This window comes from Urocampus carinirostris, chromosome 13 (assembly GCF_059441175.1).
Source record: "Urocampus carinirostris isolate Australia breed hairy pipefish chromosome 13, RoL_Ucar_1.0, whole genome shotgun sequence".
NCBI lineage: Eukaryota > Metazoa > Chordata > Actinopteri > Syngnathiformes > Syngnathidae > Urocampus > Urocampus carinirostris.
In genome coordinates, this window is record NC_142361.1 from 39,385,087 (window position 1) to 39,413,071 (window position 27,985).

Consider the following 27,985-nt stretch of genomic DNA (forward strand, 5'->3'; position numbering starts at 1 on the left):
AATTCGATCGCTCATTCACACCAAGGGACAATTTGGACCGGCCATCCATCCATCCATCTATCCATTATCTGCACCGCTTATCCTCATTAGGGTCACGGGGGTGCTGGAGCCAATCCCAGCCATCTCCGGGCAGTGGGCAGGGGACACCCTGAACTGGTTACCAGCCAGTCGCTGGGCACACGGGGACAGACAATTCGCTTGCTCATTCACACCTAGGGACCGGCAAATTAACCTGACAAGCATATGTTTAGAATGTGGGAGGAAACCGGACTGCCCCCCCCACGCAAGCACGGGGAGAACATGCAAACTCCGCACAGGAAGGTTGGTAGCTGGATTTGAACCCATGACCTCAGAACTGTGACGCACGCGCGCTAACCACCGCGCTGCCATGCTGGCCTATTTTTGTTTATATTTGTTTTTGTTTATATATTTTTTGGTTTATTTGCTGTTTTATTTTTATCAATGTATCAGTTTTTTTTAATCTATGTATTAATTAGTTAAAGAATCCATGAAATGTAATCCTACCAAAATAGAAATCCTGTTTCTTTTAGATAATAATAACTTCCTTCGATCTATTCGCGATTTATCATACTGAAATCATTCACAAAGGCTTGATACTTAATGATAAGCAGTGCCATAGCCTATGGAATAGTTTTTTTTTTCTTTAAGTTAAACAAACAAAAACAAGTATTGTTTTTTTGTTGGGGCACTCAGAAACAACCCTTCTGAAGACGTATTTATACTTAATTTGTATTTTTTTATTCTTTTCTTTTTTTTTTTACCAAGTTTTATTCATTGAGTTCCTGCAGAGTTTCACCCTGATAAATTTGGTAGATGACTTGAACAACAGAATAGTCAAGTCATGTTTATTTGTGACGCCCTTAATCACAAAGAGTCTCAATGGGCTGCACTGATCAGACTATTGCAATCCACAGACTATTATGTCCCCTGATCTAAAACCTACATGAGGGCAAGGAAAAACTCTAAAACCTCAACATGAGGAAAATGAAGAAACCTTGAGATATGAGGTCATCCCCCCTCCAGGATGACCAGGCTGCAACGGATGTTGCAATAACAAATAACAAACATGAAATATAGATCATTCATAGCAAAATAGACCACAGAACGGTAATAGAAACAAAATTAGCTGAAGAACTGTGAGCCGCTGCGTCCATGTGTGCCGCCATCTTAGAACTAGTTTTAGTAAATCAGCAAAGGCCCCTAAAAAAAAAGCTAAGTTTTGTTCTAGTTATTGCTAAACCACTTCCAAGTGTGAGTGAATCATACTGTGTAGCATTGCATTTCTAACTGCTTTTATAAATCACTATTAAATGTAAACTAACCCAGATAAAGCACAGTTGAAATAAAGGATTTTTATCCGTGGTCATGTGTCAAGAACCAGGAACTGGAGGAGAACCCAAATGCGTGACGTTTCTCACACAAGCTTTTTTTTTATGGGAAATGGGTTAGTCATGCACGTTAACCCAAACGGACTGCCCCCCCCCAAGCAAGCACGGGGAGAACATGCAAACTCCGCACAGGAAGGTTGGTAGCTGGATTTGAACCCATGACCTCAGAACTGTGACGCACGCGCGCTAACCACCGCGCTGCCATGCTGGCCTATTTTTTTCATATGTATATATATATATATATGTATATATATATATACAGTGATTCGGCGATTGTTAGGTGGAAGATGTAAGGCAGCCGTCTGGCGACGAATGACAGGAAGCCAGAGGCCGATGAGATCGATATCAATGGCACGAGTAGATATCGGACAGATGGGGTTGATACCGGACAGAACGGGACAGACAGGATTGATATCAAACACTAGAGATCAAAATTAAACAGGACAAAATAGACGGGAACAATACCGGACAGGAAACACAAGCAGGAACCCGGACAGAGTCAAAACCCATGTCTTGCGGGTGCAGAGGTTCGTCGATGGACTGACAAAGGGAGAGTGAGAGCACTGAACTTAAATAGAAGGGAAGCCAATCTGTCAACGAGCGCACACGGGCGGGGCCTATTGGGCGCCATGGCAACCGTGACAAAAAACAATCAGGTCAAAAAAAAATATTACGAACTCTATAAGTAGTGTTACGAGTGTCTGCCATCAAGACGCAGCTTAAATGCTTTTAAATGGACAGACAGGATTGATATCAGGGACTGGAGACTGGAGTCCGATAACAAGCAGGACGACAATGATGGAAACGATACCAGACACTGGAGATCGAAATCAAACAGGACTAACTAGACTGGAACGAACCTGGAGATAAATACCAAACAGGACAAAAATAAACAAGAACAGGAAATACCAACAGGAAACAGGACTGAGTCACAACCAGGTGCAGAGGTCTGTTGACGGACTGACAAAGGATGAGGGAGAGCCATGGCAACCGTGACAGCCTCCTTCTTGTCATTATCTCCAAATTAGCCATAATGTGGAGCTCAAAAACGACATTGTGACCAAATAGGAGATATTTAGCAACTGTTTCTGGTATTTTTACATAAGTGTTCCCAGTTGGCCCCAACCTCTAAGGTTTGCTATTTTAAGGCAGGTTTGATTAATCAGTCCGCAAATGCTGCGCCATTATATTTGCATAATTCTTCCCGAATCATGCAAAATGAACTGTGCTGTAATTTATCTTCCATCCCGAGGGATTTCCTTTTAGACCAGTTTCCACATTTGTTTGCCTAAGCAAAAACAAAAGAAGTGAATAAATAAGGTCCAAAGAAACCAGAAGGCAAGATCACATTCTTGTGTTTTGTTTTTGTTTTCCTGCAATCAATTTACCCTATTATTTATTACCGTAAATTCCGGACTCTAGAGTGCACCTGATTATAAGCCGCACCCACCACATTTTAAGAGGATAACCGCTTTTGTACTTACACAAGCCGCACCTGTATATAAGCTGCATGCGCCCACATTAAAACATGTAACACAATTACAAAATCCACCCAAACCCGACTAAAGTGCAAAGTCTAAAAAATCACAGTCGGCAAAATATACGGAAAATTATACCGGTACTTAACGTTTGATGCAGACCTGCAGAGTCCGGGTCCCGTTGAAAGTAATACAAGGGAAAAAAAATGTATATTTCCAAAGGTAAGTAAGGGTGGGAAAAATATATATCCACTATTGTCAGCCGTGAAAACAAACAGGTGTCACTCACCTTTACCCCACTTCCCGTCAGCCCGCGTTTGCTCCGCCCCTCTTTTTTAATTTGCGAAACATATCAGAATAAGCGTCTCAAATAAATACATTACAAAAATATACAGTGTCAAATACATGTTATACATGGTTACACATATTTACAAAGAAAGACGGTACACCGAGAGAGTTTTCAAAGCTTTAATAATAATAATATAACTTTCATCCCAAACCGAGCCTGTGAAAGGTAGCAACGCGCTACTAGGAACACGCTCGCAACACAGTAAGCGGGTCTGTTAAAAAAAACATACCGTGCTTGTAGAAATCACGGTAAACCATCCTCATCTGTCTCCTTATAACTGATGCCTTCAAAGTCGTCTTCCTCAATATCGGAAAGAAACTTTGTCATATAGACAATTTGTACACAAGCTAAGAAGTTGCAGTCTTCCTCGGCTTATATATTTCACTGGTTCAAATCTTAGCTTTTGAACTCGAGCGTCGCTGGCGGCCGTTAGAAAAATGACATAAATTGGCCGCTTCACTGAATAAGCCGCAGGGCTGAACGTTTGGGAAATTACGGTATATTTTATTTTTACTGGGAACTACTGATACCTGGTAATGCTACCGATTTCTGCAATTTATTTTTTGTTGTACTCGCTGTTTTTACTGGCTGTTTTCTAGTCTTCGTTCAACAATCGCAAGCTTGAAAATGTAAGATATGTCGTGTCCTGCACGGTTGTCATGGCGCCCAGCTGGCCCCGTCCCTTGACACCGGCTGACCTGCATTTTCCTGATTACTCAGGGTACTTAAACCTGCCTTTTGGAACTGCCCTTGGCCAGATCGTTGTTTACCCTTGTTGAAAACTTGTTGATACCAGTTTATTTCTTGTTGTGCTTGTTGGACTTTGTTGCACTTCGGTGTAACATTCTGAGAGATTCCTGCAAGTTCTGTTTCATCCCGTCAAATGCCTCGTCTGTAGTTTTGCCTGCATTTGAGCCTGCTTTGTTTTGTTTTTGGTCCTTTTGTGTGTTGGACAACTTTTCTTTCTGTGGAAGATCGTCTATGCAAATGAGTTCCAACTTCCTGTTTCCCGACCCGCTTCGTGACAAGAAATAATTATCATTATACAGAAAATTCTCAGCACGCTCCCTCAAAGTTGGGGAAGAGATCTTCCCCCAAGTGGAGGAGCTGAAGTATCTTGGGGTCTTGTTCACGAGTGAGGGTAGGATGGAACGGGAGATCGACAGACGGGTCGGTGTAGCGTCTGCCACCATTCGGACCCTGTACCGGTCCGTCCTGGTGAAGAGGGAGGCAAAGATCTCGATTTACCGGACGATCTAGGTTCCCACCCTCACCTATGGTCAGGAACAGGATCCTGGATACAAGTGGCTGAAATGAGTTTCCTCCACAGGGTGTCTGGGTTCTCCCTTATAGGTAAGGTGAGAAGCTCTGTCATCCGGGAGGGACTCTGTGTAGAGCCACTGCTCTTCCGCATTGAGAGGAAGCAGCTGAGGTGGCTCGGGCTTCTGATAAGGATGTCTCCTGGACGCCTCCCTCGGGAGGTGTTCCGGGCATGTCCCACCGGCAGGAGGCCCCGGGGCGATGCAGGACACACTGGAGAGACTATGTCTCTAAGCTGGGCTGGGAATGCCTCAAGATCCCATCGAAGTGGCTGGGGGATAGGGACGTCTGGGCTTCCCTGTTAAGCCTGCTGCCCTAGCGACCCGACCCCATGGATACAGAAAATTGTTGTTATAAGATTAGGTTATCTCTAAATATGATTTATTTTTTTCTTGGGTTGAAGGAAGGGCGGCACGGCAGCGCAGTGGTTAGCGCATGTGCGACACAGTTCTGAGGTAATCACATCGAATCTTCCTGTGTGGAGTTTGCATGTTCTCCCTGTGCTTGCTTGTGTTTCCTCCGGGCACTCCATCAGGTTAATCGGCCGGTCCAAATTGTCCCTAGGTGTGAATGAGCGAGAGAGTTGTCTGTCCCTGTGTGCCCTGTGATTGGCTGTCAACCAGTTCAGGGTGTCCCCTGCCAACTGCCCGAAGATAGCTGGGATGAGCTCCAGCACCCCCGCGACCCTACTGAGGATAAGCGATGCAGAAAATGGATGGATGGGTTGAAGGAAATTATGTGTACTCTGGGTTATGGTATGTGTTAGTGTATTGATGATTACCAGATTTAGGTTTTTATCTCGAAAAAATGTAGCATCTACCATTTTTTATGTTTCCCCATAAAAACTTGGCTTTTTACTTCCTAATGAAATTTTATGATTCAACATGAATTCATATTCAGTTTAGCAGCGTGTGACTCATAGTACTTTATGAATTGTATTTTTAAATAGTTAATGGAATCGAAAATATTGTCATCGCAACATGTCGATAATTCACAGTAAAATAAAATACTAGTGTTTAATTGCTGTTGTAATTCATGTATAATATATGTATAATCAGGGTTGGGTAGGGTTACTTTAACTGGATTACTTTCAATTACTTTTGGATGACTCCAATAGCAAATATGCTAATAAGAGACTAAAGAAACTAAATCTGAATAAAATGATGACTCACAACACGTGGTAAGCTTTCTCTCCTGGCTTTGATCTCTTTGATCTCCGGCAAAACGAACATCAAATGCGACAGAAAGAAAAAGAAAATAAATCCAAACAGCTTTTTGCCGTTCCGTGTATTCCGTTACTCCCCAAGCCCGCACAAAATTTAGTCATTTTATTCATATTTAGTTTTGTTTGTCTTTTATTAGCATATTTAGTATTGGAGTAATCCAAAATTAATTGAAAGTAATCCAGTTAAAGTAACCCTACCCAACCCTGTGTATAATGAATGTCTACCTTACTTCTATGTCTGTGTTTTTAGATCCGGACTTTACGGCGCACTCTACAAGGTTCCAGGATCGACAGAAAATCCCAAAAGAAAATCTTCGCAAGGTTAATATCACTGAACTGAAGAAATTGTTCAACATTTAAAAAACAGACAGAAATTGGTTATCAGTTTTGGTACTGAATTTTAAGTATCCCTCTGGTGGATCGATACAGTATGTTACAAAAGGGAGTACACCTCTCACATTGCTGCACAGATTTCATTATAATGTTTAATTGAACACCACTTAAGAAATATCACTTTGACACAATGGAAAGAAGTCTGTCAACAAAGGGAATGGCTTACTAGAAAGATATTTCTTGGTCTGATGAGACATTGTTTGATCTGGTCTTGTCAATTGTTCCAAAGTTTGACTCCGCACACAGACACACACATACTTTTCCTGGTGGTTCTCACCTTTGGGATTAGGAATTCACGACAGCCCCTTAAATTATAATATCCCTCTTTCCGAATGAATCATTTTTGGATGTTTTCTGGCACTATGTTTTTGTTGACCTTAAATAGCAGTTGTGCAGTGAAAATTTTTGACAAAATCATCTAGGCTGGGATGGGCTCCAGCCCCCCCGCGACCCTAATGAGGATAAGCGGTACGGCTGATGAGATGAGATGAGATCTAATTTTAATCATTTGGGCTGCAGGAATAAAATATAAGTATGATCTCTGTATCCTACCCTGTGTATGGTTCTAATTGCACGTTTTTGGAGGATAAAAAGGGGCAGTAGTCAACTTATGTAATTAGTCATAGAAAAGAGATGTCTCCAATGTTCCCTGTCATTTTCCTTACGGGTCTGAGCGTTCACACAGTCGGTGATAAACGCTTGAAACAACAGTGAGCAACAGCAATCCCAAGTGTGGCAAGATAATTATCAAACATGTCCAAAACTTGACATCACGTTACATTTTGCTGAGTTTCCGGCAATGCAAAAAAAAAAATCACTTTTGAATGAATTGACTCATGTACTATTGCAAAGGTTGTACGGCATTTACAATTCTTTCACAAGACATCCATTTCTTTTTATTTCCTGATATCTTTTGTCGCATAATATTAACATTTTTGGGGGCTTATTTCGTCGGTTGTAAGATACAGAACTGTACTAATCACATTTATTAGTGGTAGTACAATGTTGGCAACAAGATTCACTTGATATCATTGGAAATTTTTTGAAAGCAACACAAACTTTTTCTTTTTTTTTTCCGTTTTTTTTTCTACTTTTTTTTTAAATTCCTTTAAAAAAAATCTCATTGTGTTTATTTTTTCCGAGCTGTTACTTTTTTCTTTTTGTTCTCTATTTACTTTTTTCCTATATTTCTTTATTTTCTCTTTTCTGGCTTTTTTCTAAATTTTTCCTTCTTTTTTCTCAGCTTTTCAATACTTTTTCATTTTGGTATTTTTTCCTTTTTTGTTCTATTCCCCCCTTCCTCTAAGTCATTTTGTGCATCATTTGACATAATATTTGGTCATGTTGGGATTAAAGAAGCAAAAAGGACCCGAAAGAGCCGGTTCCTTTAACTCTACTAACTTTACTCAACTTCATTTTCCTTCGACTCGACTTCAAAATACGCATTTAGGACACAACGTCAGGGGAACCCGTGTATTTTTACCTTCATGCACTGTAACTTTGACTTGAGTCGCTTCTTAATTAGTAATTTTGAGCCCTGATTTTTGTGCGCTGGCTAGATTTTCTTGTGCGCTGAGAATGTGCGAGCAGTGCGCGCAGTTTAGAGGGAACACTGGATGTCTCGTGTTGAACAATTTCATGAGACTCCGACAATTTCATGAAAAAGAAATGATGGAAGAATAAACAATGCGAGAGAGAAGGGTTTGAAGGATAACGTCAGCAAGAGGCAGTGAAGCTGCTCACTGGGACCAATTACGTGTCCTGTGCTGCACAGGGTTGGGTAGGATTACTTTAACTGGATTACTTTCAATGACTTTTGGATGACTCCAATACCAAATAAGTATGCCTGGAGGTAATTTCGGAGGCTAACAATTAAATTATGATTCAGGAATGTAGATAATAATATGATTATAGAGCAAAACAAAGCAATTTAATGAATTTCCACTACAGTTTATTTAACCTGGTAATGGATGGATGGAAACTCATGCAGACTGGTGACCAAATTAGCATTCACTCATTTAAATGATTGATTTCATTATTTAAAAATCTTCTTGCTTTTTATTTTTTCTGAAAATATTTACCCGAATATGGGAATTTTGCAGTTAGATTTGATTATCTATTATAGAAACTGGCTTAACTCCTGTAATGTTCTCTGGTTGATTAATGGTAATCAGCCAACATAGCTACACTGGGTGCTTTGTGAGTGGCTGTTGGCTTCAGCAACAACCAGTGGATGTACAGGGTTGGGTAGGGTTACTTTAACTGGATTACTTTCAATGACTTTTGGATTACTCCAATACCAAATATGCTAATAAAAGACAAAAGAAACTAAATAGGAATCAAATGACAAAATTTTGTGCAGGCTTGGGGAGTAACGGAACACATAGAACGGCAAAAATGATGTCGGCAAGCTGTTTGGATTTATTTTCATTTTGTTTCTGTCGCATTTTATATTCGTTTGCCGGAGATCAAAGTAATCAAAGCCAGGAGAGAAAGCTTACCACGTGTTGTGAGTCGTCATTTTATTCATATTTAGTTTCTTTTGTCTTTTATTAGCATATTTGGTACTGGAGTCATCCAAAAGTCATTGAAAGTAATCCATTTAAAGTAACGCTACCCAACCCTGGTCGCATTTTATGTTCGTTTTGCCGGAGATCAAAGCGATCAAAGCCAGGAGAGAAAGCTTACCACGTGTTGTGAGTCATCGTTTTATTCATATTTAGTTTCTTTTGTCTTTTGTTAGCATATTTGGTATTGGAGTCATCCAAAAGTCATTGAAAGTAATCCAGTTAAAGTAACCCTACCCAACCCTGCATTTTATGTTAGTTTTGCCGGAGATCAAAGAGATCAAAGCCAGGAGAGAAAGCTTACCACGTGTTGTGAGTCATCATTTTATCCAGATTTAGTTTCTTTTGTCTTTTATTAGCACATTTGGTATTGGAGTCATCCAAAAGTAATTTAAAGTAATCCAGTTAAAGTAACCCTGCCTGTGCAGTATGCCTATCTGAGTGTAAATGTATCTGTTGTAGGTCCAGTGAAACACACTCGAGTAGCAAAGGTTCCCGTCTGCCCGAAGGTTTTGCTGGCTCTTCGAGAACAGACTCGGGCTTTCGACCAAAAGATGAGACACCCTTTCCTGAAGGAATCTTGTTTGCATTATGAAAGAACGGAAGGCTCCGAAGAGGATCACAGTTCTCATCCGGTACGTGTTTGACAGCCATGTCATTTGGAGCTAAGATCCCAAATTCGAGTCGGGCCTGAAATGTCAATCATTGTTTTCGGGTTCGGGCGGGGAAAAATCTCCCCACCGTCTACCTTGTCCTCACAAAAAGAAATCTGACATTTTGGGTTTGCTTCGAGCCTCGAATCAAGTGGCTCAGTCTAGATTTTAATACCAGCAGACCCGGGTCTCGTCAGGCTGGATTTTTAAGGCCCGATCGGACCTGTAACGTGATTTGAAGACAGTTTTTGACTGTAAAAGCAACCGCCTGGTTTCTCCTGTTTATTTCCTGAGCAGAGATCCGAAGATGAAGATACTTTAACTCTCCACTTCAGAGAAATCGTTCAACAAATGGAGGATTATTTGAATCCGCTTCTTTCGCAATTTGACTTCACTTTTTTGAGGTATGGTATATCAGATCTATTTTTCCGCATGATTATCATTTTTTTTGTGGTTATATTGATTTTAGTAAATACAAAAATATCAGGGGCAGCACGGCGGCGCAGTGGTTAGCGCATGTGCGGCACAGTTCTGAGGTCATGGGTTCAAATCCAGCTACCAACCTTCCTGTGCGGAGTTTCCTCCGGGCACTCCGGTTTCCTCCCACATTCGAAAAACATGCATGTCAGGTTAATTGGCCGGTCCAAATTGTCCCTAGGTACGATTGGCTGGCAACCAGTTCAAGGTGTCCCCTGCCCACTGCCCGAAAATAGCTGGGATAGGCTCCAGCACCCCCGCGACCCTACTGAGGATAAGCGGTACAGATAATGGATGGATGGATAAAAAAAATATTTTTTTGTTTCATATTCTTTAGACTAAAGGTCTCAAACCTGTTGTCTGCATGTAGCTGAGTAAGACTGGTTCTGAAAGTAGCTCACCAGTGATGGGTCATAGTGATTTTCTAGGAAATCTGATGTCTATGTCAGGACCAGAACGGAGACAGGACCCACTTGTGTTACATTTCTCTGTTTTATTGGAAGAAAGGAAAGGGTGATCCGGTGATCGTTGGTCGCGGGAAGCAGGTCGCTCTGAACGCGGAAGTGGGACTTCTGTGGCAAGCGATGGCGGGGTCGGGAACGAAAAAAATGGGTCAGTCGCCGGGACAGGAGAGCAAAAAACGTGCTCAGGATCAGAAACAAGTCGAAATCCAGGAAACAGACAGGTGCAAAAACAAGGCCCACATCAGTATTGAAATGTCTTGAATACAATTTTCAAAAGTCTTAAATGTCAGGACCAGAACGGAAACAGGACCCAATTGCGTTACGTTTCTCACTAGTTTTATCAAAGGAAAGAGGAACGGCTGCGCCCATAATCTAGCGTTCGCGGGGCGCAGGAAGCAGGTCGCTCTGAACGCGGAAGTGAATCTCCCGTGGCGACCGATGGCGGTGTCGGGAAAGGAAAAAAAAGGTCGATAGCCGGGACAGGAGAGCAAAAGCGTGGTCGGGGTCGGAAGCAAGTCGTAAGCCAGGAAAGGAGAGTAGACGTGGTCAGGATCAAAAAACGGGTCCAAGCCGGGGGACAGACAGGAGCAAAAAACAGGCGGATGTCAGGGTCGAAAAAGGCTTGCCTAGTGTTAACTGAGGTTTGCAGACGGACCGATCACAGGGGACAGATAGGTGTGGGTTTAAATAGGAACAGAGAGCTAATCAGAGTCCGAGGCAGTTGGCACAAAAGGAGCGGGTACAGGTGAAGCATTTCGGTAATCGTGACATTAAAAAAATGTGAACACATTAATACGAATTATATCACTTTGAACTAAAAAAAATTAGTAACATTTATCAATTTACTTTTCCAAAAATTCATCGATTTACTTTCGTGGCAACATTGCGTGACAACAGGGAAGGGACTATCAAATTGGTGATGTGGTTTCAGTCGGGCCTTTCAGAGCAGACGCATGTCTTAGGTCTACCCACAATTCACATGGTACTTAGGACAGACGTTAACTTTGGACAATGGGAAAGTGTCCATTTTTGGAGAAGTGGCTATCCGACTAATGTTTTTGCGATGGCTAAAAACTGACAGGTAATGTCTACTGCAAAAAATATATGCGTTACAGTATTTTGTTTTGTGTTTTTTGTTGACTTGGTCTTACATTTGCTTTAAAAAAAACATTAAATAGTCTTAAAAAGTCTCGAAGTTACCTTGTCTTAATGTCAGGAGCAGAACGGAAACAGGACCCACTTCCGTGACGTTTACCACAAGTTTTATTGAAAGAGAGAGGAAGGGCTGCGCCCCCGATCCGGTGTAGCAAATCGCTCTCGTATTCGGATTGTAATCCGAACACGGAAGTGGATCTTCCGTAGCGAGCGATGACGGTGTCAGAGGCGGAAAACTGGTCGGTAGCCGGAACTGGGAGAGCAAGACGTGGTCGGGGTCGGAAGCGAGTCGTAAGCCAGAACGGAGAGTAGACGTAGTCGGGGACAAAAAGAAGTCAGGACGGGAGAACAGACGTGATCAGGAGCAAAACAGGTCGTAGCCGGAGATGGACGGGAGCAAAAACGGGACAGGTGGGAGTCGGGGTCGAAAAAGGCTTGCCTATTATTCACTGAGGTTCGCAGAAGGACTGACATTAGGAGACAGACAGGACTGGGAGCCAATCAGAACCCGCAGCGGTTGGCGCCAAATGAGCGGTCACAGGTGATTCAAATCTAGCCAGAACGGGAGAGTAGACTTGGTCGAGGGACAAAAGAGGTCGTAAGCCGGGACGGGAGAACAGACGTGGTCAGGAGCAAAACACGTCGCAGCCGGAGACAGACGGGAGCAAAAACGGGACAGGTGGGAGTCAGGGTCAAGTCAAAACAAGTCATATTTATTTGTGACGCCCTTAATCACAAAGAGTCTCAAAGGGCTGCACAGATTATTGTAAACCTTGTTTGTGTTTTGATTTCAGTTCTCAAGGGTCATCTGAGCCAGTTCCTGAAAAGCCCCTTGGCAAAAGTGACGATAAGAAAGCAGCCACAAATGAAGGTGCAGTTTCAATGTTTTATCAATTTTGTTTAGTGAAATGATAACCCAAAACTCTTCTTGTGCAACGCTAACGGTATAAGTTCATTCCGGTTACATCATAAGTATCGTATTTTCCAGACTATAAGTCGCTCCTGAGCATACGTCGCACCAGCCAAAAATGTCATAATCAAGAATGAAGAAAGATATACAAATCGCCCCCGGAGTATAAGTCACACCTTTTCGGGAAATGTATTTGATAAAATCTAAAACCAAAAACGTGCATGTCATCATAAAAATTAATTGAAATTATTCAAAGAAATATTAAACAACACCGGCGATTTCAAATGATCATCACAGTCCTAGAGCACCCTCTTGCTGTTTACTGTATACATAACATGTGAGATTTTTACCTGGTAATAACGTGTTTAAAGTTTCACAGTACCCCCTGCCAAACTATGAAAAACTGTGACTTATAGTCTAGAAAATACGGTATTTAAGCTTAAACATACAGACACGACCCTAGTTAGGATAATCGTTCGTAAGTTGAATTTGGTCGTAAGTTGCTTCTGTCAGAACCAGAACAGATACAGGACCCAATCGCGTGACGTTTTCACACAAGCTTTTTATTTTACGGGAAATGGGGAGTCATGCACGTTAGGCAGCCGGTCTGGCGTGGAAAGAAAGGAAGCCAGAGACCGACGAGACTGATTTCAATTGCCAGAGTTGATATCGGACAGATGGGGTCGATACCGGACAGGAAGTGACAGACAGGATTGACAACAAATCAGGATAATGATAACTAACAGGATAAACTAGACGGGAACGAAAACTGGAGAAAATAACAAACAGGACCAAAATAGATGGAAACAAAACTGGAACCTGAAATTAAACAGGACAAAAATAAACGGGAACAATACCGGACTGAAAATCTCAACAGGAAAACAGGACCGAGTCAGAACCCAAGTCTTATGGGGCAGAAGTTTGTTTGACGGGCTGACCACCGAAGCAAGAGCGTGCTGAGCTTTATATAGACAGAAATCCAATCTCTCAATGAGCCACAGCTGGCGCCTCACGGGCGCGGCCAATTGGGCGCCATGGCAACCATGACAGCTTCAGTGCTATATTTGGTATATTCAATGTTTATATACAGTAAGTATGTTTATGGCTTGTATACGTAACCTGTATTGTTTGTACTGAAAAATAAAATTTTCATAAAATAATATGCTCTATAAAGATGAATAAAGTTAAGTTTAACTTACTTTTGGAAGATGCGCTTGAAGAGGTCCTCCTCCATGGTAAAAAATGGCAGAAAAAAAGCGTCCTGACTATTTTCTCAACCGCATCAAGCTTTTTTATTCCACTTTCATTTAAAAAGAAAAGGCTCGCTTTACACCAACCATATTGAATAGATGCACGAGATATATACAATAAATACATCAAAGTTCTTGGTGTGCTAGAGATACAGTGCAGTGTGGATACACAAAATCCAGGAAGTAGAAGCCGGATTTCTTCTTTGGGGTGGATGCTGGTTGACCTCTCACAGTGCCACACGCCAGTAGTGGCAGAAAGAAGCACTACAGTAATATCCTATACTGAAAAAAATGTTAATATCTAACGTTTTTTTGTAACTCGAATGTTCGTAAATAGGGGAACGTCTGCATATTAATCCGTGATTACAGCGTAATAGTGCCATTTTTTTCATTTTTGTGTGTCTGCTCAGCAGAAATCGGACCAGGAGAGTTTGTCGTGTTGCTGGCGGATTCGAAGTTAATGGAATTGCCGTTGGAGGCTCTGTCCATCTTTGGAGGAAACCTACTGGACTCTGTCTCACGAGATTTCTCCCTCCAGCTTCTTTGCAGTCGTATGGTGAAAGAAGAACCAGTTAAAGGTAGCTCATATTCGAGTTTGCTGTCATTAGAAGTGGACAATGGAAAGAAAATCATGGATAAATACCCACTCACATGACTTAAGATGCCACTCCTTTGCACATCTGTTCTCCTCTGCACTACCGTACTCCAGTGTTATTGTTATTGTATAGTGACTTGTTTACCTGACTGCCCATTTTGCACATCTGGTTAGCTGCTCCTCTTGCACTCTTTGCACTACTATACAAAGCTATAATTATTTAGCATATTATTAGTACTTCAATACTCTAACTCAGTGGTGATTTATTTATGTCTGTACATTCAAGAAAACTGTGCGGGTCAGATGTATCGACATTTCGGTCTGTATAGAGGTGTACAAGAATGACAATAAAGTAAATCTGAATCTGACATTTTCAGAGCAACTATAGCTGCAAATCATCATCCATAGGTTCACGTCCTGCAACAGAAAAGACATTCGTTAAAAAATAGATGTTTTTATTGAATAAAATATGGGTACGCATCTTTTTGGGTCACCCTGTATGAAACAGTCAAAGACATTTAATTAGTAAATTACCTTCCTCCACTGTTTCAGACTATTGCAGGTAAGAAAAACTTAAAAAGAGAAATGAAAGAAATGCCAGTGACTTTGCAGGTATTCTGCAACTCCTGATCTCGGAATAAAGCTGACAAACATGCATGTTTATTCTTGTAACAGTGGAAAAGGAGTCCAAAGGGGCGAAAGGCATGAAAGGGAAAGCCGATCAAAGCCAAGCCATCAAAGCGGTGAGTAAATTGATTTGGGTACGTTCGATAGCGGCAATATCATATTGAGCTGCCTTTGGCATCGGTAATTAGTCTTTCTAAATGCTGCGGGCACCCTTCGGAGAATAGTTATCTTTTCACTACTAAATATATTTTAGTTGTCTAAAAATGGAAAAATTCGCCGTTTGGATAAATTCGATGCCACTATCTAGATTGCTTTGTACAAAAATACCAAGGTGAATTTGTTTTTAATGGACAAACAAGTCGGAAAAGATGGGTTTTTAATCTGGATTTGTAGTCTGATGGCAAGGCAATAAGGAAGTACAGGGCTATAGTTTGTAAGATCCCCAGGTGCAGGTCATGATTTGCCAATTGCCCTCAGCTGTGCGCACTCGTTCAGCCCCAGCTGCCACTCGTTCCCTGATTAGTCCTCCTCCTATTTAAGCACGTCATTCACTCAGGGTCAGTCTGTCCGCGAACGTCAGCGCATGCAAGGCAAGTACTTTTGACTCTGGCTCCCGTTTTGATCCCGATCTGTTTCCTGTATCCATCCCCGATCCAAGTTCCGTTCTCCTGACCTGGCGACCCTTATCCTGCCCGATTCTGCTTCCTCTATCGATCCCCAATCCAAGCTCCGTTCTCCTGTCCCGGCTACCCGTATTCTGCCCGATTCTGTTTCCTGTGTCAATCCCTGATCCAAGCTCCGTTCTCCTGTCCCGACCACCCGTATCCTGCCCGATTCCGTTTCCTGTATCGATCCAAGCTCTGTTCGCCTGTCCCGGGTACCCTTATCCTGCCCGATTCTGTTTCCGGTATCGATCCCCGATCCCTGGCTTCCCGCTTGTCCCGGCTACCTGACTTGTTCCGTTTTCCGACCACGCTCCGTCTCCCGTCCCAGCTGCCCGACTTGTTCCGATCTCTGACCAGGCTTCGTTCTCGAGGGCTTCCCGCTCCTCCTCCCCAGCGAGCACCGGATCGCTGTCTTTTTCCTCTCCCCCTGTCTTCCCCAATCCCTTAATAAAGCATTGTGTGAAACATTACACATTTGGGTCCCCTGCTTGTACCGGTTGTGACACTGCAAGGACCAAAATTGCTGTTATTCACTTTTATACTCGGAGAAAGGGGGCATGCCAAAAACAAAACCTAGAGTAGAAATAAAATGAAAAAATCTTACTCAACTCTAAGGAGCTACAGGGCAATGGCTTGTAAGATTCCCAAGTGCAAGTCATGATTTGCTGATTGCCCTCACTTGCACTCACTCGTTCAGCCCCAGCTGCCACTCGTTCCCTAATTAGTCATCTTCCTATATAAGCAGTAGAAATTCCCTCAAACAAGGATGTTCCCTCCAAACCTGTTCCAACAGAAACCAATATGAGATCCCATTTTCTGACTACGAATCAAGTTATGTTAATTTGTGACGCCCTCAATCACAAAGAGTCTCAAAGGGCTGCACGGACCACAGATTATTCCAAACCACAAACTATTATGACACCATCCCCTGATCTAAAACCGACATGAGAGCAAGGACAAACTCCAAAACTTTAGCATGAGGAAAGTCAAGTCATGTTTATATGTGACGCCCTCAATCACAAAGAGTCTCAAAGGGCTGCACGGACCACAGATTATTCCAAACCACAAACTATTATGACACCATCCCCTGATCTAAAACCTACATGGGGGCAGGGAAAAACTCAAAAACTTTAACATTAGAAGAGTCAAGTCATGTTTATTTGTGACGCCCTTAATCACAAAGAGTCTCAAAGAGCTGCACAGACCGCAGATTTTTGCAAACCACAGACTATTATGACACCATCCCCTGATCTAAAACCTACAAGAGGGCAAGGAAAAACTCAAAAACATGTCAAGTCCAGTCATGTTTATTTGTGACGCCCTTAATCACAAAGAGTCTCAAAGGGCTGCACGGACCACAGATTATTCCAAACCACAAACTATTATGACACCATCCCCTGATCTAAAACCGACATGAGAGCAAGGACAAACTCCAAAACTTTAGCATGAGGAAAGTCAAGTCATGTTTATATGTGACACCCTCAATCACAAAGAGTCTCAAAGGGCTGCACGGACCACAGATTATTCCAAACCACAAACTATTATGACACCATCCCCTGATCTAAAACCTACATGGGGGCAAGGAAAAACTCAAAAACTTTAACATTAGAAGAGTCAAGTCATGTTTATTTGTGACGCCCTTAATCACAAAGAGTCTCAAAGGGCTGCACTGATCAAAGACTATTGCAATCCACAGACTATTATGACACCATCCCCTGATCTAAAACCTACATGGGGGCAAGGGAAAACTCAAAAACTTTAGCATTAGAAAAGTCAAGTCAAGTCATGTTTATTTGAGACGCCCTTAATCACAAAGAGTCTCAAAGGGCTGCACAGATCAAATACTATTGCAATCCACAAACTACTATGACACCATCCCCTGATCTAAAACCGACATGAGGGCAAGGAAACACTCAAAAACATGTCAAGTCAAGTGAACTAATGTTTATTTGTGACGCCCTTAATCACAAAGAGTCTCAAAGGGCTGCACAGACCACAGATTATTCCAAACCACAAACTATTATGACACCATTTCCCTGATCTAAAACCGACATGATAGCAAGGAAAAACTCTACAAAATGAAATATGTACTTTTTAAATTTGATCGATTTTGTTATTGTTAAATAGTCCTAATCATTTTCCCTGTTTGAAGTTGAGTAAATAAACTGTTACTATTTGTGGAAGCGTTATTATCATTTTTCTCATATCTCCAGCTCGCCGCTAGTCAAAATCTGCCTGAAAACACCATCCCAGTGGACACAAGGAACTTCAAATGCATCTTTAACGACAAAGATATTGTCAACACTTTCAGCAATTTTGGTGAGGAAAAAGGAAAGTTTTTTGTTATTTTCCAGGAAACATTGGCCAAGAATGGAGTACCGTAAATTCCAGACTATAGAGCGCACCTGATTATAAGCCGCACCCACCACATTTCAAGAGGAAAACCGATTTTGTACTTACAAAAGCCGCACCTGTATATAAGCCGCACGCGCCCACATAACACAAACACAAAATTAACCCAGACCAGACTTTTAGTCCCGCGATTGTAACTGAATATCCTTCATTAAAGTACACAGTCCAAAAATCACAGCCGGCTAATGAACGAAAAATGATACCGGTACTTAAGGTTTGATGCAGACCGGCAGAGTCCGGGTCCCGTTAAAAGTAATCCAAAGAAAAAAGTGTATATTTCCAAAGGTAAGGGTGGGGAAAAATATATATCCACTATTGTCCGCCGCGTCCATAAACACTGACCTTTACCGGTCCCCACTTCCTGTCAGCTCGCGTTTGTTACGCCCCTTCTTTTTAATTCACCCGTCCAAAACAAATCAGAATAAGTGTCCAAAATAAATACAAATAAATACATTACAAAAATATACAGTTGCAAATACATGTTTTTGTAGACACCATCTAAAAGGGTATTTATTGCATCATGGTTGTACTGTGGTGTAAAAAAGTACTTGAACCTTTTGAAATTACTCAAATTTTTGCATTAAATCACAGTCAAATTTGGTGTTGGTCAACATCACACAGATTTAAACGCTGTTTTAGCTAAAACCACCCATAATTTTGTAGCTTTCCTGTTTTAATGAAAATAGCATACAAAGACTGACAGACGGGGAAGGACTAAGTAACTGAAACCTCGGTAGACTAGTAGTTTAAACCAATTTCTATAAAAGAAAATGTACCTACCTACCTACCTACCTACCTTCACAGCTTGCTAGTTACCGCATATACTCTCATATGGGAAGGATTTTGAATTATAAAATACAATGCTAAAATCAGGATTGGCTTATCTGTGCCTAAAACAAAACGTTCACGTAATGTGTGTGAAAGAGACTACATCTAATTTTATTGTGATTCATCCCGTTTCATTGCTTTTTTCCCATAATAATTTGCAAGAAAGCTAGTGGTAAGGGAAAGGATAGGTGGACAAACTGTCAAGAACCGGAAACGGAGGAGAACCCAAATGCGTGACGTTTCTTCACAGCTTGCTAGTTACCGCATATACTCTCATATGGGAAGGATTTTGAATTATAAAATACAATACTAAAATATGGATTTGCTTATTTGTGCCTAAAACAAAACGACCACGTAATGTGTGTGAAAGAGACTACATCTAATTTTATTGTGATTTATCCCGTTTTATTGCTTTTTTTCCCATAGTAATTTGCAAGAAAGCTAGTGGTGAGGGAAAGGATAGGTGGAAAAACTGTCAAGAACCGGAACAGGAGGAGAACCCAAATGCGTAACGTTTCTCACCCAAGCTTTTATTTTACACGCACGTTAACCCAAACGCCAGTGGTTCGGTGATCGTTGGGTGGAAGCAGTCTGGCATGGAATGACATGGAAGCCAGAGGCCGACGAGATCGATACCAATTGCCCGAGCAGATATCGGAGGGATGGGGTCGATACCGGACAGCACAGGACAGAAAGGATTAATATCAAACACTGGAGATCGAAATTAAACAGGACAAACTAGACGGGAACAATACCGGACAGGAAAAACAAGCAGGAACCCGGACAGAGTCAAAACCCACGTCTTGCGGGCGCAAAGGTTCGTCGGCGGACTGACAAAGGGAGAGTGAGAGCACTGAGCTTAGATAGAAGGGAAGCCAATCGGTCAACGAGCAATTGTCGGCGCCACATGGGCGGGGCCAATTGGGCGCCATGGCAACTGTGACAAAAACAATCAGGTCAAAAAAAAAAAATCTAAAAATAGTGTTACGAGTGTCTGCCATCAAGAAGCAGCTTAAATGCTTTTAAATTATTTTATATTTTTCGTTATTACCAGTATTTTGATTTTTATGATTTATGATTAATCAGTGTTTTTTTGTACATGTTTTGTTAATATTTTGAATACGTATTTATTTTAGTATGTGGCTATTTTTAAGCAGTTTTACAGTGTTCTTTTTACCTCTGAAAAGTGATGGGTCCCAGGGACTCGCATGCTCAAAAATCTATGGGTCCCAACAGAGATCTATGGGCCCCCAAAATTGAGTGTTATCCAGGTTGAAATCGTAAATATAAATCTATATCTTCATTCAGTTTTAATCATCACAGTTAATTGGTAATACAAATCAGTTATCACTTGTTCAGTTCGCAACAATATTGTACATTATACAAAATAATATTGCTGAAATAATTATATTCATCTATATTTTCATTCACTTTTAATCATCACAGTTAATTGGTAATACAAAGCAGTTATCACTTCAGATTTTTCAGTTCATATATTCTTTGTGGTTTGCTGTCCCGCCATAGTTGTAATGCCTTCTCAAGGTCCAATCCATTATCACCCTCCTCATAGCGTCACCAGGAATATAATTGAGTCCATTTCGGCAGAAAAGTCCTTTACTTGCTAGGAGTATTCTTTTGTTTATTTTCTTTCAACACGCGTGTTTTCCTTGCCTTCGCGATCTTCCGAAGAATTTTGTCTGCCGTTTTTTCGTGCCGGAATTCTTGCCGTTGTTTATTTCGGCATTATGTTTCGACTTATTACCGACACTGAAGAAATGACCAATTTTGTGTTGATTTTCACCTTCCCTCGACGACAAGCACCACAAAATAGACGTCATCTCGAAGCAAAGAGATCTTGTTTGCCGAGATCGGCGTGCGGACGAAAACTCGAACCGCGAGACCAAAACAACAATGGCGGATCTGCCTGACGAAAAGTTTGGAGTGCGGTAAATCTTTGTTTAAAAAAAAAAAAGAAAAAGTAATCGGGTGATAATGACAATTTGGTGTCAAACACGTTGCGTCCCGGGGACGCACGTTGATTTGACGCTATGCGTCCCCAGCAAAAAAGATGTGTCTAGGACGCAGGGACGCGAGCAAAGCAGAACACTGGTTTTAGAGCATAGGTGTCAAACAGGCGGCCCGCGGGCCAAATCAGGCCCACTAAGGGAGTGAATCCGGCCCGCGAGACCACACTCAGAGAAGCGCAAGAGAAAAACAAGCTGCAGGTTGAAATATGTCAACTTGATGTTGCCAAAGCCAGGTGCCTCTCACAAAGACACTGTACTTGTATTTCTTTCTCTCTCTCTCTCTCTCTCTCTCTCTCTCTCTCTCTCCCCCCTTTTCTCCCAATCTGTCTCTGTCTCTTTCACTCTCTGTGTCTCACTTTTTCCCTTCCTTTGTTGCTCTTTGTCTCTTTCTCTGTGTCTTTTACCCTCTTCTCCTCTAACTTTTCCCTTTCTCTCTTTTCTCTTTCTCTCTTCCTACCCTTCGCGCTCTTTTCTCTTTTCTCTCCTTCTGTCTTTCTATTTCTCTTTGGATTTATTTCTTCCTCTCCCTTTCTTTTCCCCCTCTCTCACTACTTTTTATCTTTAGTTTCTCTCTCTCTCTCTCTCTCTCTCTCTCTCTTTCTCTCTCTCTCTCTCTCACCCCTATTCTTCCACTCTGTCTCCGTCTCTTTCACTCTCCGTGTCTCTCTTTTTCTCTTCCTTTGTTGCTCTTTGTCTTTTTCTCTCCGTGTCTTTTTAACTTCTTTTGCTCTAACTTCCTTTTTTTTCCTTTTCTCTCCTTTCTCTTTCTCTCTTCATACCCTTCGTGCTTTCTTTTATCATTTTTCTCCTCCTGACTTTTTATTTCTCGTTGGATTTCTTTCTTCCTCCCCTTTTCTTTCCCCCCTCTCTTCCGACTTTTTATCTTTTGTTTCTCACGCTCTCTCCATCACTCTCTTTTTCTTCCGTTGTCCCGCCCTCTCTCCTTTTCCCTCCCTCTTTCTCTTATTTTCTTGATCTCTTTTTTTTTTTCTCTCCAATCTAATAGTCTGGCCCCCGAGGTAATGTTTGTTCTATGGTGTGGCCCCCGAGTTCAAATGAGTTTGACACCCCTGTTTTAGAGAGTCAGCTTAGAATCATCTGTGAACCTGTTTGTGTTTTCTGTCCGGTTTTCCAGAAGGCACCACTCTGGTTGAAAGGATGAAGATGAACTGGAGCGCCTACGGTCAGCATTTTAGCCATTTGTTAGCAGCTTTTGTGGAGATCAAACAAACTTCAAGGTAGGACCCTTGCTTTTTTTCTGACCTCAAAGGAGTTAACGCTCTTGAATTTATTTTAGCTTGAGCGAGCTGGAGAACGTACTATGCAAATGCAGCGGATTCATGTACCTTGGAACGGAACGCTTCTTGGCTCCGATTCCGGCTGTCAAACTAGCAGCCCTCAATTTAGCAGGTAAATTGGATTTTTCTTAATTGTTAATTGCATTTTCCTGGCTTTTTTTCTGTTTCTTTTCACCAATCGCTAGTTTTCTTTACCTAGCAGGGTCCAAACGATCGCAATTGACAAGGTGTCAGGTTAGCCATAAGGCTGGTCTCTAGAGCAGGGGTGTCAAACAGGCGGCCCACGGGCCAGATCAGGCCCGCTAAGGGATTGAATCAGGCCCGCGAGACAACGCTCAGAGAAGCGCAAGAGAAAAACAAGGTTGAAATATTTCCATTTGATGTTGCTAAAGCCAGGTGCCTCTCACAAAGATGCTATACTTGTATTTCTTTCTTTCTCTCTCTCACTCTCTCTCTCTCTCTCTCTCTCTTTCTGTGTCTCTCTCTCTTTCCCTCCCTTTTTCTCTCACTCTCGGTCTCTTTTTCTCTTCCTTTGTACCTCTTTGTCTCTTTCTGTGTTTCTTTTTACCTTCTTTTGCTCTCTCTTTCTTTTTTATTTTTCTCTCTTTGCTCTTTCTCTCACTCACTTTCCCTTCTCTCTTTCTCCCCTTCTCTGTTTCTCTTCTTGTCTATTGTCTCCTTCTTTCTTTCTCTCTTTCTATTGATTTCTCTTTGGATTTCTTTCTTTCTCTTTCTCTCCCTCTCTCACTATTTCTCTTTTTTCTCATGATCTCTTGCTCTCACTCTCTTTTCTCTCTCTCTTTCTCTCTTTCTCTTTTTCTTCGTCCCACCCTTTCTCTTTTTACCTCTTTCTCTTATTTTTTTCTCTCTTTTTCTTTCTCTCTTATCTACCTGTACTAGTCCAGCCCCCGAGAGAAAGTTTGTTCTATCAAGTGGCCCCCGAGTTAAAATGAGTTTGACACCTCTGCTCTAGAGGGACATGTGTGCCACCCACAAGCCCGCTGCTACTGCTTCTCATTATAACACATTTATTATGCATTTTAAGACGTGTACAACGTACGAGAAAATCTGTATGGAAAAACGCAAATTTGTCAATGATGGGTACCATCCGGTATACACCGACGATCACCAAACGGCAAATCAATCAAATCAAACGAGTTCGCCGCGGTAGCCTCTATCTCGGTATCGGGGTTTTTTTTTCGTTGCAAATGAAGCGAGCGGTTTGATGTAGTGAAAGGAAGTCCGTCCGTTAAGAAAAAAAGGAAGTATACAATGAGAACATGAAAAAAGACAGGTTTGTGGTTGAGTGGGTGGGTGGTTGGGTTGGGGGGTTTTGGTAGGTGGATGGATGGATGGACGGGTGGATAGATGGATAGATGGATAGATAGATAGATACTTTATTTATCCCCGTAGGGAAATTCACACTTCCAGCAGTCTACCCCGTTGTTTATTAACAGATTAACATGATCTCCTAGGGGTGCTTGTAGCGGAGTGGATGACGTCACGCTAGTCCAAAAGTTCGACATCCCTGCGGCAGATGGAAATCTTTTCTCTATGAAAATCCAGGGATACACCACCTCGTGTTTGCAAGTCCGCCTCCTCTCCGATTCCCCCCGGCTTTCGTGTTTCCGTGTTTAGCGGCGTTGAAGCCGGAATAGCTCCGGGTGGCTACACGTTAGCTTCCGGAATGCTAAACGTGAGCCACGTTTCCGCAAAACACAGCAACTGCGCTCCCTGTGCGCTTCGATGTTTTCCACCAGCACTCGATGATCTTATTTGGTCGTGAGTTCGCATTTACCATGATTACGGATGGTACCGAAGACTTATAACGCCGCTAGCCGCTTCGCTAGCTCCGGCTCTTCTTCCACGATAGGCCCCTTCATCACGCCGTCACGAGAATTCTTCAGGGCAAGGAGTTGATTCCTTGAATAAACGCATTTTTGTGCGCTAAAACCCATGTCCATAGGATAGAAGTAATCCATAGTGTAGTTGTCAAAACGGGAAGAAAAACACCGAAGATAGGAGGAGACAATAAAACAATAGGGCAGTTGCTGGAAAAGGCAGCTGCTCGTGGCAGCGCCGCTTTGATGATTATAGATAGATAGACCTCGTAGGGATGAATCAAGTTTCCATCATATTCTAACAATATGAGGTTTGAACAATTGTTATCAACACTTTTAACAGCAGTTAACCAATGTGTAAAGGGCACTACTGTCATGTCCTGCACGGTTGTCATGGTGCCCAGCTGGCCCCGCCCCTTCACACCGGCTGACCTGCATTTTCCTGATTACTCCTATGGGTACTTAAACGCACCTTTTGGAACTGCCCTTTGCCAGATCATTGTTTACCCCTGTTGAAAACCTGTTCATGCCTGTTTGATACCTGTTTATTCTTCTTGTGCTTGTTGGACTTTGTTGCACTTCGGTGTAACATTCTGAGAGGTTCCTGCAAGTTCTGTTTAATCCCGTTAAATGCCTCGTCTGTAGTTTTGCCTGCATTTGAGCCTGCTTTGTTTTGTTTTTGGTCCATTTGTGTGTTGGGCAACTTTTCTTTCTCAATTAAAGTGACAGATCGTCTACGCAAATGAGTTCCAACTTCCTGATTCCTGGTCCGTTTCCTGACAAATACTATTGTGCAGGGACACAGCTCTGTCTTCTCAAGTGGGATTGTTAGTTTATTTATAAATATGTTTGTGGTACCAAGATGCGACATCTTTACATTAAATGGATCATGTAACACAATTGGGTAGGGTTACTTTAACTTGATTACTTTCAATTACTTTTGGATTACTCCAATAGCAAATATGCTAATAAAAGACAAAAGAAACTAATTATGAATAAAATTACTAAATTTCATGCAGGCTTGGGGAGTAACGGAATACATGGAACGGCAAAAATGATGTTGGCAAGCTGTTTGGATTTATTTTCATTTTTTTCTGTCGCATTTGATGTTCGTTTTGCTGGAAATCAAAGAGATCAAAGCCAGGAGAGAAAGCTTACCACGTGTTGTGAGTCATCATTTTATTCCTATTTAGTTTCTTTTGTCTTTTATTAGCATATTTGTTACTGGAGTAGTCCAAAAGTCATTGAAAGTAATCCAGTTAAAGTAACCCTACCCAACCCTGGTTTCTGTCGCATTTGATGTTAGTTTTGCCGGAGATCAAAGAGATCAAAGCCAGGAGAGAAAGCTTACCACGTGTTGTGAGTCATCATTTGATTCATATTTAGTTTCTTTTGTCTTTTATTAGCATATTTGCTATTGGAGTCATCCAAAACTAATTGAAAGTAATCCAGTTAAAGTAACTCTACCCAACCCTGGTAATGGCTATGTGACAAAAAGGTTTACAGTCATACAATGTTTCAGAGAAGTCTATGGACTAATCGGAGACATATCGTAAAACAAAGTATCTTTTATTTTTACTCGACGTTATTACAAAAATGGCCGAGGCCAAAATGAACGGTCTTTGTAAAAGTAGGTTTGCTTTGTATGAAAGGAGACGGAGATAACCATTTTCTGTCCCATTCAGAATGCCACATTGCTCTTCTCTTTGACCTGGTCCAAAATAACACCAACGTCCTGCATTCATCCAACCGTGACGTGCACAAAAGGTAAAATAGTCCCTTTTCTTCATTTAAATGTTGATATTTATTATCTATTTATAGTTGACATGAAATGAAATGATCTCCATTTATATAGCGCTTTTCAAGTCAATGACTTCCCAAAGCGCTTTACAGTGTGCTTCACATTTCCCAATATCGGCCTTGTATTGCAGCCATGTAAAACGCTAACCTGCTTATTGGGGGTATTAGGGGTTCAGTGTCTTACCCAAGGACACTTTGACATGTAACACGGACGAGCCGGGATTCGAACTGGGATCCCTTGATCCCTAGACGAGCGCTCTACCTCCTGAGCTACTGCCGCCGCCGTGACATTTTTTTGTCACTGTGGCTCTTTTTTGAAAATGTTTTAAAATGTAAGAAGATTGCGTGGAAAATGCATACTGTATCAGTGTTCTGGTTTGCCTGCGTCCCTGCGTCCTGGACGCATCATTTGTGCTGGGGACGCATCGTCTCAAATCAACGTGCGTCCCGGCACGCAACTTTTTCGACACCAAATTGTCATTATTCCCCGATTGCTTTTTTTTAACAAAGATTTACCGCACTCTAAACTTTTCGTCAGGCGGATCCGCCATTGTTGTTTTGGTCTCGCGGTGGTTGTCGAGTGAAAGAGAAGTATGCCTCCGTAAAAACAGTTGGTATTAGGTGCAAATCAACAAAAAATTGGTAATTTCTTCAGTGTCGGTATTAAGTCGAAACATAACACAGAAAGTGGTAAAAACGGCAATCATTCCGGCACAAAAAAACGGCGGAGAAATGCTTCAGAAGACCGTGGAGGCAAGGAAAACACGTGTTTTGAAGCAAACGATTCGACGAAAGATAAACAATTCTAATTCTATATTTTTTTTTTATCATGAAAAATCTTAACTTTTAGACAAAAATCACCATAGCAACAAAAACTTGAGAACAGCAAAAACTGTAGTCTGTACAGCCCTTTGAGACTTCTTGCGATTAAGGGCATCACAAATAAACATGACTTGACTTAAGGTTTTTGAGTTTTCCCTTGCCCTCATGTAGGTTTTAGATCAGGGGATGGTGTCATAATAGTCTGTGGCAATAATCCATGCAGCCCTTTGAAACTCTTTGTGATTAAGGGCGTCACAAATAAACATGACATCACTTGACTTTCCTCATGTTGAGGTTTTTGAGTTTTTCCTTGCCCTCATGTAGGTTTTAGATCAGGGGATGGTGTCATAATAGTCTGTAGTTTGCAATAATCTGTGGTCTGTGCAGCCCTTTGAAACTCTTTGTGATTAAGGGCGTCACAAATAAACATGACATCACTTGACTTTCCTCATGTTGAGGTTTTTGAGTTTTTCCTTGCCCTCATGTAGGTTTTAGATCAGGGGATGGTGTTATAATAGTATGTAGTTTGCAATAATCTGTGGTCTGTGCAGCCCTTTAAGACTCCTTGTGATTAAGGGTGTCACAAACATGACTTGACTTGATTTCCTCATGCTAAAGTTTTGGAGTTTTTCCTTGCCCTCATGTAGGTTTTAGATCAGGAGATGGTGTCATAATGGTCTGTGGTTTGCAATCATCTTTGGTCTGTGCTGTCCTTGGAGACTTCTTGCGATTAAGGGCATCACAAATAAACACGACTTGACTTAAGGTTTTTGAGTTTTTCCTTGCCCTCATGTAGGTCTTAGATGGTGGGGGATGGTGTCATAACAGTCCGTAGTTTGCTATAGTCTTTGAACTGTGTAACATGACTTGACTTTTGGTTTTAAAGTTGGAATATTTGGTTGTTTTACCAGGAGGTCTAACCTTGCCATTATTTTCCTTTAGGGCAGGACAGCGTACCCTGGAAAAACCCTCCGAGGTCGCTCTGCTCTTGAGCCTCAATGGTGTCAACTGTATCGTCCTCAACCAATGGCATAGCAGCCTCCAGCAGAACTCCGAATACATGACCAACTTTTTGGACAGTAGGCTCTCAATATATTTAATTTCTGTCCATGTTTTGATATTCTCCTTTTTAGACTTTAGAGCAGGGTTCAGCAACCTTTTGGGTGCGGAGTGCCACTTTCAAATTTCCTTGTAAATCATTGTGCCACACCAAGATTAATGACTCACACAACATTTTTTTTTAATATCCAACAGAGCTGTCATTTTACAACAGTCCAATGGATAGACATTTTAATCGTCAAGGTTGGGTAGGAATACTTTAACTTGATTACTTTCAATGACTTTTGGATTACTCCCATACCAAATATGCTAATAAAAGACAAAAGAAACTAAATAGGATTAAAATGACTCCATTTTGTGC

The 27,985-nt window shown here is 41.7% G+C and overlaps 1 protein-coding gene across 4 annotated transcripts in view; it reads left to right on the plus strand.

Annotated features, from left to right (window-relative positions):
• The window catches only part of cfap46 (cilia and flagella associated protein 46), a 135,772-nt gene that overhangs the window by 98,257 nt on the left and 9,530 nt on the right, over positions 1–27,985 (plus strand). For all 4 annotated transcript variants that reach the window (XR_015852520.1, XM_088351619.1, XM_088351620.1 and 1 more), the window contains 11 exons: positions 6,032–6,102; positions 9,204–9,376; positions 9,692–9,798; positions 12,285–12,361; positions 14,064–14,228; positions 14,921–14,988; positions 17,751–17,856; positions 21,940–22,042; positions 22,102–22,214; positions 25,629–25,710; positions 27,508–27,644. Coding sequence is in view for 3 of the 4 variants with exons in the window: in XM_088351619.1 (XP_088207745.1) it covers positions 6,032–6,102; positions 9,204–9,376; positions 9,692–9,798; positions 12,285–12,361; positions 14,064–14,228; positions 14,921–14,988; positions 17,751–17,856; positions 21,940–22,042; positions 22,102–22,214; positions 25,629–25,710; positions 27,508–27,644 (1,202 nt within the window). In the remaining variant the exon portion in view is untranslated. The remainder of the gene's footprint in view (positions 1–6,031; positions 6,103–9,203; positions 9,377–9,691; positions 9,799–12,284; positions 12,362–14,063; positions 14,229–14,920; positions 14,989–17,750; positions 17,857–21,939; positions 22,043–22,101; positions 22,215–25,628; positions 25,711–27,507; positions 27,645–27,985) is intronic.